General features: G+C 37.4%; 1 protein-coding gene across 1 annotated transcript; it reads right to left on the reverse strand.

Annotated features, from left to right (window-relative positions):
- Nucleotides 1–113: 113 nt before the first annotated feature.
- On the reverse strand, nt 114–12,603 carry LOC133650502 (small ribosomal subunit protein mS31-like). The gene is made up of 7 exons (XM_062047820.1): nt 12,414–12,603; nt 7,131–7,544; nt 6,864–7,016; nt 6,423–6,572; nt 5,754–5,830; nt 551–691; nt 114–467 (listed from the first exon to the last, which is right to left on the reverse strand). Exons 1-7 carry the CDS (start codon nt 12,524–12,526, stop codon nt 232–234), a joined length of 1,284 nt encoding a protein of 427 aa, XP_061903804.1. The 5' UTR covers nt 12,527–12,603; the 3' UTR covers nt 114–231.
- Nucleotides 12,604–12,800: the final 197 nt, after the last annotated feature.

Raw genomic sequence — 12,800 nt, forward strand, 5'->3', positions numbered from 1 at the left:
TTTCTAGCATCGATAAAATTAACAAAGTCCCTTTTAAAACGACCCTGGATTGACACATTTCCAGGATATACTTGAAATGTTGGAATATAAATTGATGTATTGATGCATCAATCAATCGTTACACCCCTACAATTTATTATATATTTTGTACTAGAGTATCATTTGACTTTCTGCACAAAGACAAAATTAGCCTTGCTAATCATAAAGGGGCTTAGGAAATGTAGCACAAATTTAATTAAGATAAACCTCAGCTTCTTTGAGGACATCCTGTTTTTGGTTAAAGTAGTCTCTGAACCAGGAGATGTGCTCCTTCTTCTGCTGGACGGTCAGATAGGGGTTTTTGGACAAACCGATTACCACAAGCTCCATGAAGTGACGTACTGGACCTCGCTGGGGGAAGCCCTCCTCTAAGTGCTTCTCAAGAAAGACATGCTCATGGAAGGGGACTCTGGCGTCCTCGTCAAAGCCTGACAAATGAACAAAAACATTGTAAGTTTGTTTTGCTTCCTCCACATATTCAACAAGAGTACATACAATGTCATTTACTTACATGCTTCATTGTCAATTGGGTACTGCCACAATTTGCCCTCTTCGGTCCATTTGATCATTTTTTCAAAGGCATTCCGGGGCATTTGGTTGGCCAATGAAGACAGTTGTTTAGCGAAATCCACGTCCCACAGCGTTGGGCGTGCTAAAAAGCAACATTTACATAGTAGTTGAGAAAATTTAATATTTAAAGTCGTCTTATATCCAAATTATTACGGTAATACTCATATGCGTAAAAACACTGGAACCTCTGAGATTGAACACTATTCATTTCGGTTTTTACATGAGAAATAATCAGTTACAGGGTCAAACATTCACCAACTAACAGTGTTTCCATTCATCCATCTCTCTTCTAAAATAAAACATTCCTTGTTGAGTTTGATCCTTCTTTTGTAATACATGTCAAAAAAAGCAAAATACACAGAGATAGCCTTTGAGGTTCCCTGAACTGAAGTCAAATGAGGTCTAGTGATGTGAGTTAGCGATTCAAATGATTTAGGATTTTTTGTTCTGTGTGGAGTTTGCATGTTCTCCCTGTGACTGTGTGGGTTCCGTCCGGGTACTCCGGCTTCCTCCCACCGCCAAAAACATGCACCTGGGGATAGGTTGATTGGCAACACTAAATTGGCCCTAGTGTGTGAATGTGAGTGTGAATGTTGTCTGTCTATCTGTGTTGGCCCTGTGATGAGGTGGCGACTTATCCAGGGTGTACCCCACCTTCCGCCCGAATGCAGGTGAGATAGGCTCCAGCTCCCCCCGCGACCCCGAACGGGACAAGCGGTAGAAAATGGATGGATGGATGGATGGATGGATGTGTTATTTTATTTTATGGAATCAAAACAGTGCCAAAATCGTAGTGCGTAAAATACACACTTAGACTCATTTTGCGCTCGTTTTCTGTTTCTCCACATGTGTGGTGTTCCACCCTTTTGGCACTTAGGGTGGCCATTCAATATACAGCATCTTTCTGATTGGTCACTTAAAGTGCCTACTGTATCCATGCAGAGCCAATGAAGGGGAACTGTTACTGTCAAACTGTGTCCCTTCTAAATAAGAGTAGCCTTTAGAGTCTAAACTTTAGACAAACTAAGCCATTATGTGTCTAAAATGAAAACAAAAAAATAACATACAAATTTGATCACCTTGTAAGTAGGGATGGGTACCTTTCACATTTGTATCGAAACAATATAAATTCCCAGGTACCTGAGACTCAATACCCAGGTACTCAACGGTACAATTTACAGTATGTCTGTGTGTGCTCATGTGTTAGTAAATGTTCATTTGCTTAATAACAAAATTTAAAAAAGCATTTAATATTTCACACTGAGTAAAGATAACTGTGCTGTCCAGTTGTTATATATGGATTTATTAGACATCTGAGTCTCATTTGCAAGTATTAGACTTAACATGCAGTTGCAATTCCAAGACACTGGATAAAAGTAGTGTACAGGCTACAATGAGCTGAAAGTTTTGTCTTTTCTTGCACCCTACAAACACACTCCAATATAACACGGTTCCATATAATGCAAAGATGTATATAGGGCTGGGCGATATATCGACATACTCGATATATCGCGGGTTTGTCTCTGTGTGATATAGAAAATGACTATATCGTGATATTCGAGTATACGTTCTCATGCAGTTGCTTTTGGCTGCGGGCATTACACTGCATGCGTTTCACACTCTTTCTTGTCTCTCCTTCTTACAGAGAGTTAAAACAAGCACACATTCTTACATACACTACCGTTCAAAAGTTTGGGGTCACCCAAACAATTTTGTGGAATAGCCTTCATTTCTAAGAACAAGAATAGACTGTTGAGTTTCAGATGAAAGTTCTATTTTTCTGGCCATTTTGAGCATTTAATCGACCCCACAAACGTGATGCTCCAGAAACTCAATCTGCTCAAAGGAAGGTCAGTTTTGTAGCCTCTGTAACAAGCTAAACTGCTTTCAGATGTGTGAACATGATTGCACAAGGGTTTTCTAATCATCAATTAGCCTTCTGAGCCAATGAGCAAACACATTGTACCATTAGAACACTGGAGCGATAGTCACCAAAAACCAGACATTTGCAGCTAGAATAGTCATTTACCACATTAGCAATGTATAGAGTGTATTTCTTTAAAGTTAAGACTAGTTTAAAGTTATCTTCATTGAAAAGTACAGTGTTTTTCCTTCAAAAATAAGGACATTTCAATGTGACCCCAAACTTTTGAACGGTAGTGTACGTCATGTGTGCAACGTCACACGCTCCCGCGGAGCAGACAGGTAGCGACATGGTAACGTTAGCTGTGATGTTAACGGTGCGGGTGGTTATCCGAGAGAGAGAAGGTGCGAATCTGGTAACAAATGAAGGAAGTATTAATTCCCAAGAAAAACAGCACAGGGTCCATCGTCTGGCGGTGGTTTGGCTTCAAGCGGGAAGATGATGAACAATTATGCGGCAAAAGCGTTGCTACAAAAAGTAGCACCACTGCTAATGTAGCATCATTTGAAAAGTCACCCGCTAGAGAATAAGGAGTGCTTGAAACTCTACATGTCAACATCTCCCTTTGGTGCCACACCAACAAAATGCCGAAGCAACCATTTCCAGATCAATACCGTGTGAAAAAAATAGTCAACAACAGAAGGAGATAACGTCCGCAGGAACCTACCACATAGCGATTGATTGATTGATTGAAACTTTTATTTGTAGATTGTACTGTACAATTGACCACTAAATGGTAAAACCCGAATAAGTTTTTCAACTTGTTTAAGTCGGGGTCCACGTTAATCAATTCATGTATGTGCAAAGGACATACACTATTTGATTTCCTATAATGCAGCTCATTTTTATTTGACAGTTATTGAAATATCTTGTGTGACATCATGCAGAAAAGTGCACTTTTTTTGTTTTAAACTATTGTAGTGGCGTTCTGTACAAAAAGTGCACTTTAATTTAGTGTTGTTTTGATATGTCATCTCAGTGACATCATGCACAAAAGTGCACTTATAGCTTGTTTTAAAATGTCTCAGACAATCTTGCACTTTCTGTTTTGGAAATGACATGAATGTTTGTGCCACTGCTTAATAACTGTTTAATAAACACAGTTTTGGTAAATTGACTTATTGTGGTTTCCCTCTCTGCATGAAAGTTTAAAATAAGCATATATTAATGAAGTATGAACAAGAATGTTTTAATGTAGACACATAGCATCATCATACTGCTGTGATTATATGCGTCAAGTGTTCATTCAAGGCTAAGGCAAAATATCGAGATATATATCGTGTATCGTGACATGGCCTAAAAATATCGAGATATTAATAAAAGGCCATATCGCCCAGCCCTAGTAGTATATAATGCGGTTGTGCCATGGGCCGCAAATTTTTGCCCGTTTTTTCCACCAGAATCAACTGCGTTGTTTTCTTCCACCAAATTATTGGTTATCAATACTGTATTAACCCTACCTATTGGAGATTATTGCCCCACTCATTCTGTGACTTTCCACGATTCACATCACACATGGGGGCACTATTCACCAATCAACAAGTTTGACATAACACAATGTTGGGTTAGTCACCCTGAATTACGTGGTCGAGATTTTCTGGACCCCAAAGACCACGTTATATCGGACTTTCAATGTACTGTAAGTATTGTACTTATTACATACCAGCTGTTTGATTGTAACGTGCATCTTAGTTGTAGTTTTCATTACCAAATATGGAGGTGTTGAAATCGGTGTGTGAAATCGCTAATGCTAATCAGTAGCTAACCCATTTAAATTTAAAAATAATTTAAAACATTTATATGCACGTACAACACTTAAAACTTTTAGCATATCAGTATGTGGAATCAAATTATGGAATGGATTAAGTAAAGAAGTTAAAAATTGTACTGATATGATCCAGTTTAAGAGGTTGTTCAAAATAATAGTGCTTACAAAGTACAAAGAAGAAGAATTATGAGAAATACTTCTAACCTTATTAAAAATAAGATATTCTTCATCTCAGTATGTTAATAATGACTGAATTAATTAATTACATATTATAAAACTGTTGTGTATACTAATTCATAGATGTTATTTTATTATATAAAAAGGTCAGTAAATTATTCTATATCATTGTAAACGCTTTGAAGTGGGAAAGGGGTAGGATTAAATAAGCTTTGCTTCTTCCTACTCCTTTTCGGGCATGATGTAAAATGAAATGATATGAAATTGTGTGACGTATTAAGATGTAAGTGTGTTCATGTTCGAAATAAACTAAAGAAAGAAAAAGAAGAAAGAAATTAGCATCGTGGCTAGCGCATTTGGAAAAGTGGAGCCTTACTGTACCTTATAGAGCAAGGGTTTTAACTTTTTTGACCTGGGGGCCCAACTTTTCCACTACAGAGGGGCTTGGGTCCCACCCAAATATCAACACTGAATTAGTAATCTTACTCTTGGTTTTAAACGTAAAAATAGTTATATCTAACCTACTTGTTTTTTACAACCTTGTCAAATGATATTTAAAAAATATGTGTTAATCACAAAGATTATTATTTATTTTACACAAAAATCTTCGGCTTAGATCAGGCTGATTAGAAAAAGAAGTACTAACTAAATATACTGCATCAGAAGGGTCTCATAAATAGTTACCTTACAATTATGATGTGCTTAAATAAATAAATTAGCAATAAATATGTTTCTTAAATAAACTGTCCATAAAATCCAAGTGCAAATGAAAATACAGCTTCACCATTTTAGTCATCATTTTTGCGCTTTAAAACTTATCTAAGATTTTAGCCCTAGACGTGTTCTGTTTGTTTGATATTGTCATTACTGCCACGAGTGGTGGAAAAGTGGATTACAACTGAGTATCGCTGCGGCCCAGACGGACCACAGCAAAGAAACAGATGATTTTTTGCGGCCCTCTAAGGTGCGCTAGCGGCCCAACAACGGCCCTTTGTTTAAGACATACTGCCTTCGAGTGTTTTCTATTAGGCATATTTGCTTTGTTAGAAAATTGAAAAATTACTTAGAGGCAGTCCAACTGAGTCTGCTTTAATTTGCTACTTGAGTGATTGTCCCAACGCACGCAGACTAAAAGCCACATTGCGAAGAGAGTGGTCGTTATGCATGCAGATTTTGGCACTGCTTTGACGCCATAATGTTCCTCAAAACTGTAATCAAATTCCAAGTGGTTTTACTGTAAATTACACTAATGAAGTAATTCAAACTAATAATTACCAACTGTTTCAGTAACTTTATCTTCATCAGTAGGAAGGGAGAAGATGTTAAGCTTTTTTCCAGAGAACAAGCCTTTCCTGTAAAAAACAACAACTGAATAATGAAAAGATTAACCACAGGCTTCTCTTTTTGTCAGTGTATGTTTCGGTCATTGATAGTTTCAATTTATGAATGGGAATTGAAAAACATAAAAACGATTGGTTCATTTGAATCTTATTCTGAAATACACAACTGTTTTTTTTCCTGACATGCTGGTCTGCGGTCTTGCAACTTTTGATTTGGTGTCAGGATGGAAAAAAAAGCATATGTTTTTGGTCAGTTCTTTCATTTCTGTTGTGATTTTTATTTTGTTATATGAAAGCAGCTGAGATAGGCTCCAGCACCCCCTGTGACCCCCAAAAGGGACAAGCGGTAGAAAATGGATGGATGGATGGAAATATACAATGAAAATCAACCCATTTTTTGATGTAGTTATTGCTTTTTGACATGAAAAAAGAATAGCCCCTTGTTTTTCAATTTAATTTTTTGTATTTCAAAATTAAACCAATCGTTTTTTTGTTTTTCAATTCTCATTCATAAAATGACATTTCCATGACCAAAAGATATACTGACCTCTTCTACATTATAAAAATGATCTGGATAAAAATAAATAAAAATAAGGTGATGTACTTTCTGCGAACGCCATCCAGCTCTGAAGTGACTCCTCTGTCGCGCTTGTAGCCCTGCCCGTCGTCGTCAAATCGGATCTGATTGGCTGGCTGAGCGTACAGTCTGTTGGCTTGACTTTTCACTGACACTTTCATGTCAGCTAGAATCACTCTAAGAAATCATTGAGAGTTTGCAGGGTTAATTTCTGCTAACTGCACTGCTGCAAACTAAAGTGTCAATTAAAACATATTTGTTTTATAAAAGCATCATTTTTTATCCAGCTATTATGTATTGTTATCAGTGCAGCTTTACTGTCTGTAAATGTGGCTGCTGTAACAAAGCCAGTTCCATTTCCAAGTATCCATCTATTGGGTCATACTAGGTTAAAGTGGTGATATGTTGGAGGTTTTAGCTGTTGATGGCACCAGGAGAAAAATGCACATAGGACTAGCAAAAATGTACCCGAGGTCGTTGGCCTCTCCCTTTTTTTGAGCCTCAGTGAGGTCCTCGTGCTGCCTCAGCTGCTTGAGCAGCTCAGACTCGGCCTGGATGCGGTTCGGAAGAGTGGAAGCAGCAGCAGAGGCAGCTGCGACCAATTCCGGATCCAGGGTTTGTCTAAAAAAAAAAAAGTGAGACAGAATTGATCAATAAACAAAGAGACCAATGCAGACCAAGGGAGATTACTAGACAGCAGAGTTACAACTTCAAGTCGATCAAATTATGTCTCACCTTTGAGATGAAATATCCACAGAATCCTCCTGAAACTTGCTTTCCATTGGCCTTGAGGTCGGGATGGAAACACTTGGCTTAATTTTCAACAGTTTTAGCCTCTTCTTGCTGGTGACATCCACCTTCATGGCTCCCAGAAGATCAAGTAGACTCTGTTTCCCGCTTTTCGACGTATCAAGTTCTTTTCCCTCAGCAGCATCATCTTGCACATTAATTACATCTGTTTTCTTGATATTGTCTCGATCATTTTGCTCATCCAATTTCTTAATGTCACTGGAATGTGCAGTTTGTTGTTTAGAGACTGTTTGGGTCTCTGTGGAGTCTTCATTATTGGAGTTGGCAACATTGTTTTTATTCTCACAAAACCTGTTTGAATGTGTGCTGAGGCATTTAGTGCTACACACACTGGGCAGTCTATGAGGGAAAAAAAAGTTGCAAGTCAGATCCGTAATTATTACTAAGTATTAGTAGTTTGCAGTATTACTACTAAATAACAGTATTATACTTAGACATATGAATAAATATGTATTACTTGAATGCAGTATTATTCCTAAATAACTGTACTGTGGTACCTCAACTTAAGAGTGTTTTAAGATAAAAGCGGTCTCTTGGATAACTGTTATGATATAGGTTCAAAGCAAAAATTTGAGTTACAAACCAGTATTAATTTGGTTGAGTAAAATTTGTTGTCTTAGTTATCGTTAATGACTTAGTTTCCCTTGACTAAAATAGGACGATAACTAATCACAACAGATGCACGTTGACAATTGACAATTTAGTCAACGTATTAAAAAAGGGGCTAATTGTTGACAGTGACAAAATCCAATCACACATTGGGGGTACTTTAACTTTTAACTTAACATTTTAATTTGGTCTTTAGGCGGGTGGCACAAGTTAGGAATCTATCCAATCACAGTAGCATGTGGGACAGGGGCGGGGATCCAATCAGAACTACTGTCTGTGCAATGCACGCTGTTCGGATATTTCACTGGGAAACAAACAGTAGGTAGGTTTTCTCTGTTAAAAATACAACGAACTTGGAGCGCCGTCTGTCGGCTAATCATTGAGACATCTTTGCAACAGTAAGTAGGCCGAAGCTAATATTTCGAAATTGCTCGAACTGAACTGAATTACTGTTACTATTAAAGATGGTAGCGCAGGAGCAAGACCGCCTACTCTACCACTACTTTTGTAGTACACCATGGGCATACTTCTCCACCAATTTAATCATTGTTTTTGGCACATTGTTCAGCTATCAATTCCACAACATGACAACTGAAAACACCAGATTTTACATTTTCCATGCTAACACACAAAGAAAGACAGGTATGTGATATATATATATATATATATATATATATATATATATATATATATATATATATATATATATATATATATATATATATATATATATATATATATATATATATATATATATTAGGGATGTCCGATAATGGCTCTTTGCCGATATCCGATATTGTCCAACTCTTTAATTACCGATACCGATATCAACCGATATATGCAGTCGTGGAATTAACACATTATTATGCCTAATTTGGACAACCATGTATGGTGAAGATAAGGTACTTTTAAAAAAATAATATAACTAAATTAAAAACATTTTCTTGAATAAAAAGGAAAGTAAAACAATATAAAAACAGTTACATAGAAACTAGTAATTAATGAAAATTAGTAAAATTAACTGTTAAAGGTTAGTACTATTAGTGGACCAGCAGCACGCACAATCATGTGTGCCTACAGACTGTATCCCTTGCAGACTTTATGGATATATATTGATATATAATGTAGGAACCAGAATATTGATAACAGAAAGAAATGGGGGGAGGGAGGTTTTTTGGGTTGGTGCACTAATTGTAAGTGTATCTTGTGTTTTTTCTGTTGATTTAATAAAAATAAAAATAAAAACCAAATAAAAACCGATACAGATAATAAAAAAACCGATACCGATAATTTCCGATATTACATTTTAACGCATTTATCGGCATCCCTAATATATATATATATATATATATATATATATATATATATATATATATATATATATATATATATATATATATATATATATATATATATATATATATATATATATATATCACTGGTTGCTTGTTATGAGTTTTTGAGATGCCTTGCAAAAATAAAAGTGGTTTCAAGACAACTTCAAAGATGGGTTATCCTTTATAATTTAGTCAACTACAACTAAATTCATTTAGATGACTAAAATACATATAAAATCAAAATACATGTCCGTCAAAGGACTATGACTGAAACTAAATTAAAAACAGCTGTAAAACATAACACTATTACAGGCATCTCCTCCATTAGCATTTGCTTAGCAAATGTCACCGTAAACTCCCCAAGATCCCACCAAAACATCTGGTTTTACTACCTAGCATTAGCTAATAGCTAGACAAATCGTTTTAACTAGTTTTTTTTCGTGTCAACCATGAGAAGGAAGAAAGTGAGAGTGAAGGACTGTGCTGAAAAGAAGAAGTGGATGATATTCACTGAATTAAAAAAATAATTCATCACTACATGACAGAGTGTGTCGCCAAGCTAGCGATGCCATTGGCGCATATCACTGCTAATCTGCATGATAAAGAAGCAGAATGAGTCGAACGCCAGCCAAGAATGTCAAAATAATATCTAAACGGTGGGTATTTATCAATGAACATATGAAAAACTGCTGATAGTTTGTTTGATGAAAAATCTGCTGGAAGGAGATGCTGTAGGAGTCCACTCTCCACGGTAAATGCTGAAAATTATTATTACATTACGTCATAAAACTACTGTAGTTGTCAGTAGTACTTCGCATGATTTATACAATATTTCTTACCCTAAAAGTATTATTTTCAAAAGCATTGTTATGATAGTAGCAAATGTGTGTGTGCAAGAATGGCAGTGTGTTGGTCGAGTGAAGTCAAAGAGTGTGTGGTCGAGTCAGGAGACTTGAGTGGTTGCATGTGCAGTAGTACAAACCCTGTTTCCATATGAGTTGGGAAATTGTGTTAGATGTAAATATAAACGGAATACAATGATTTGCAAATCCTTTTCAACCCATATTCAATTGAATGCACTACAAAGACAAGATATTTGATGTTCAAACTCATAAACTTTATTATTTTTTTGCAAATAATAATTATCTTAGAATTTCATGGCTGCAACACGTCCCAAAGTAGTTGGGAAAGGGCATGTTCACCACTGTGTTACATGGCCTTTCCTTTTAACAACACTCAGTAGACATTTGGGAACTGAGGAGACTCATTTTTTAAGCTTCTCAGGTGGAATTCTTTCCCATTCTTGCTTGATGTACAGCTTAAGTTGTTCAACAGTCCGGGGGTCTCCGTTGTGGTATTTTAGGCTTCATAATGCGCCACACATTTTCAATGGGAGACAGGTCTGGACTACAGGCAGGCCAGTCTAGTACCCGCACTCTTTTACTATGAAGCCACGTTGATGTAACACGTGTCTTGCTGAAATAAGCAGGGGCGTCCATGGTAACGTTGCTTGGATGGCAACATGTGTTGCTCCAAAACCTGTATGTACCTTTCAACATTGATGGCGCCTCCACAGATGTGTAAGTTACCCATGTCTTGGGCACTAATACACCACCATACCATCACAGATGCTGGCTTTTCAACTCTGCGCCTATAACAATCCGGATGGTTCTTTTCCTATTTGGTCCGGAAGACACGACGTCCACAGTTTCCAAAAACTATTTGAAATGTGGACTCGTCAGACCACAGAACACTTTTCCACTTTGTATCAGTCCATCTTAGATGAGCTCAGGCCCAGCGAAGCCAACGGCGTTTCTGGGTGTTGTTGATAAACGGTTTTCGCCTTGCATAAGAGAGTTTTAACTTGCACTTACAGATGTAGCAAGTGTTCCTGAGCCCGTGTGGTGATATCCTTTACACACTGATGTCGCTTGTTGATGCAGTACTGCCTGAGGGATCGAAGGTCACGGGCTTAGCTGCTTACGTGCAGTGATTTCCCCAGATTCTCTGAACCCTTTGATGATATTACGGACCATAGATGGTGAAATCCCTAAATTCCTTGCAATAGCTGGTTGAGAAAGGTTTTTCTTAAACTGTTCAACAATTTACTCAAGCATTTATTGACAAAGTGGTGACCCTCGCCCCATCCTTGTTTGTGAATGACTGAGCATTTCATGGAATCTACTTTTATACCCAATCATGGCACCCACCTGTTCCCAATTTGCCTTGTTCACCTGTGGGATGTTCCAAATAAGTGTTTGATGAGCATTCCTCAACTTTATCAGTATTTATTGCCACCTTTCCCAACTTCTTTGTCACGTGTTGCTGGCATCAAATTCTAAAGTTAATGATTATTTGAAAAAAAAAAAAAAGTTTATCAGTTTGAACATCAAATAAGTTGTCTTTGTAGCATATTCAACTGAATATGGGTTAAAAATGATTTGCAAATCATTGTATTCCATTTATATTTACATCTAACACAATTTCCCAACTCATATGGAAACAGGGTTTGTAGTAGAGTGAGTAAAGCGTTCGGTTGTGTCCTGAAAAACTTATAATAAAGCAACCAAATTGTCATGAATCGGCGGCCTCGTCATTCCAACCCCGAAAGCGGAGCTTAGCAGACCCATTGTCGGGTGCCCTAAATCGGTAGGTCGTGAGTTCATACCGAAGACTATAACAATGGGACCCATTACCTCCCTGCTTGGCACTCAGCATCAAGGGTTGGAATTGGGGGTTAAATCACCAAAAATTATTCCCGGGCACGGCCACCGCTGCTGCTCACTGCTCCCCTCACCTCCCAGGGGGTGAGGGTGATGGGTCAAATGCAGAGGATAATCTCACCACACCTAGTGTGTGTGTGATAATCATTGGTACTTTACTTTACTTTAAAGTGAAGGGTGTTACCCCCCCGACGAAAACATGGGCCCCGGAGGGAACGCTCCTGGAGCGAGGTCTAGGAGCTGAACAGCAGGAAAAGCGTAACAGTATGTCAAATGTTAAAATTGTGCTGTCTGATTTTAATTCATTTAAACGGTTGATTTGAGATACAAGTGTTTTGAGTTAGGAGCACGGTCACGGAACCAATTGAGTACGTAAATTGCGGTACTACTGTATTATACTGAGTTACATAAACTATATGTAAAGTGTGCAGTATTACTCCGTAACACAATTCCATTTGTACACATGCACATTAGTACAGACGCACAAAGTAAGAATAGGCACCACATGTATAAAACATGGAAAGGTAAAAGCAGCTCACCTTAATATCGAAGCAATAGACTTGTCACAATTTGCTGGCAACATACACAATCCAAATATATTCACGGAAGGCTTTTGAGCCACGTATAACCACTGCGAAATAAATCTATACATAATGTTACTAAAATATGTCCTTCCACGACTCTGACTGGCGTGCCTGTTGCAACCGTAAAAAGAGTCCCCTGGTTTAAACCTAATGAGGTAGTAATAGTTCCACAGTAAAGGTTGGATTGATTCCTTTAAGAGAACGTGCATTCAAGAAATATTAACAGATTAATAATTGACATTTTTTTTAACTAATAAAAATAACCCCGGTTAAGTTTTGTAAAGAAAAATAATGTAAAAACATAAAACCCCTATTCTCGCGATATCACAACCGGAAGTTGAC

Source organism: Entelurus aequoreus, linkage group LG05 (assembly GCF_033978785.1).
Source record: "Entelurus aequoreus isolate RoL-2023_Sb linkage group LG05, RoL_Eaeq_v1.1, whole genome shotgun sequence".
NCBI lineage: Eukaryota > Metazoa > Chordata > Actinopteri > Syngnathiformes > Syngnathidae > Entelurus > Entelurus aequoreus.

Excerpts from the sequence above, each read along its gene's own strand:
- LOC133650502 (XM_062047820.1), bottom strand. The coding sequence starts at position 12,526 with ATGTATAGATTTATTTCGCAGTGGTTATACGTGGCTCAAAAGCCTTCC. Across the intron at positions 7,545-12,413 it reads TCTATTGCTTCGATATTAAG|ACTGCCCAGTGTGTGTAGCA; the intron begins GTGAGCTGCTTT and ends TTTCCCTCATAG. Across the intron at positions 6,573-6,863 it reads GGAGAGGCCAACGACCTCGG|AGTGATTCTAGCTGACATGA; the intron begins GTACATTTTTGC and ends ATGATTTCTTAG.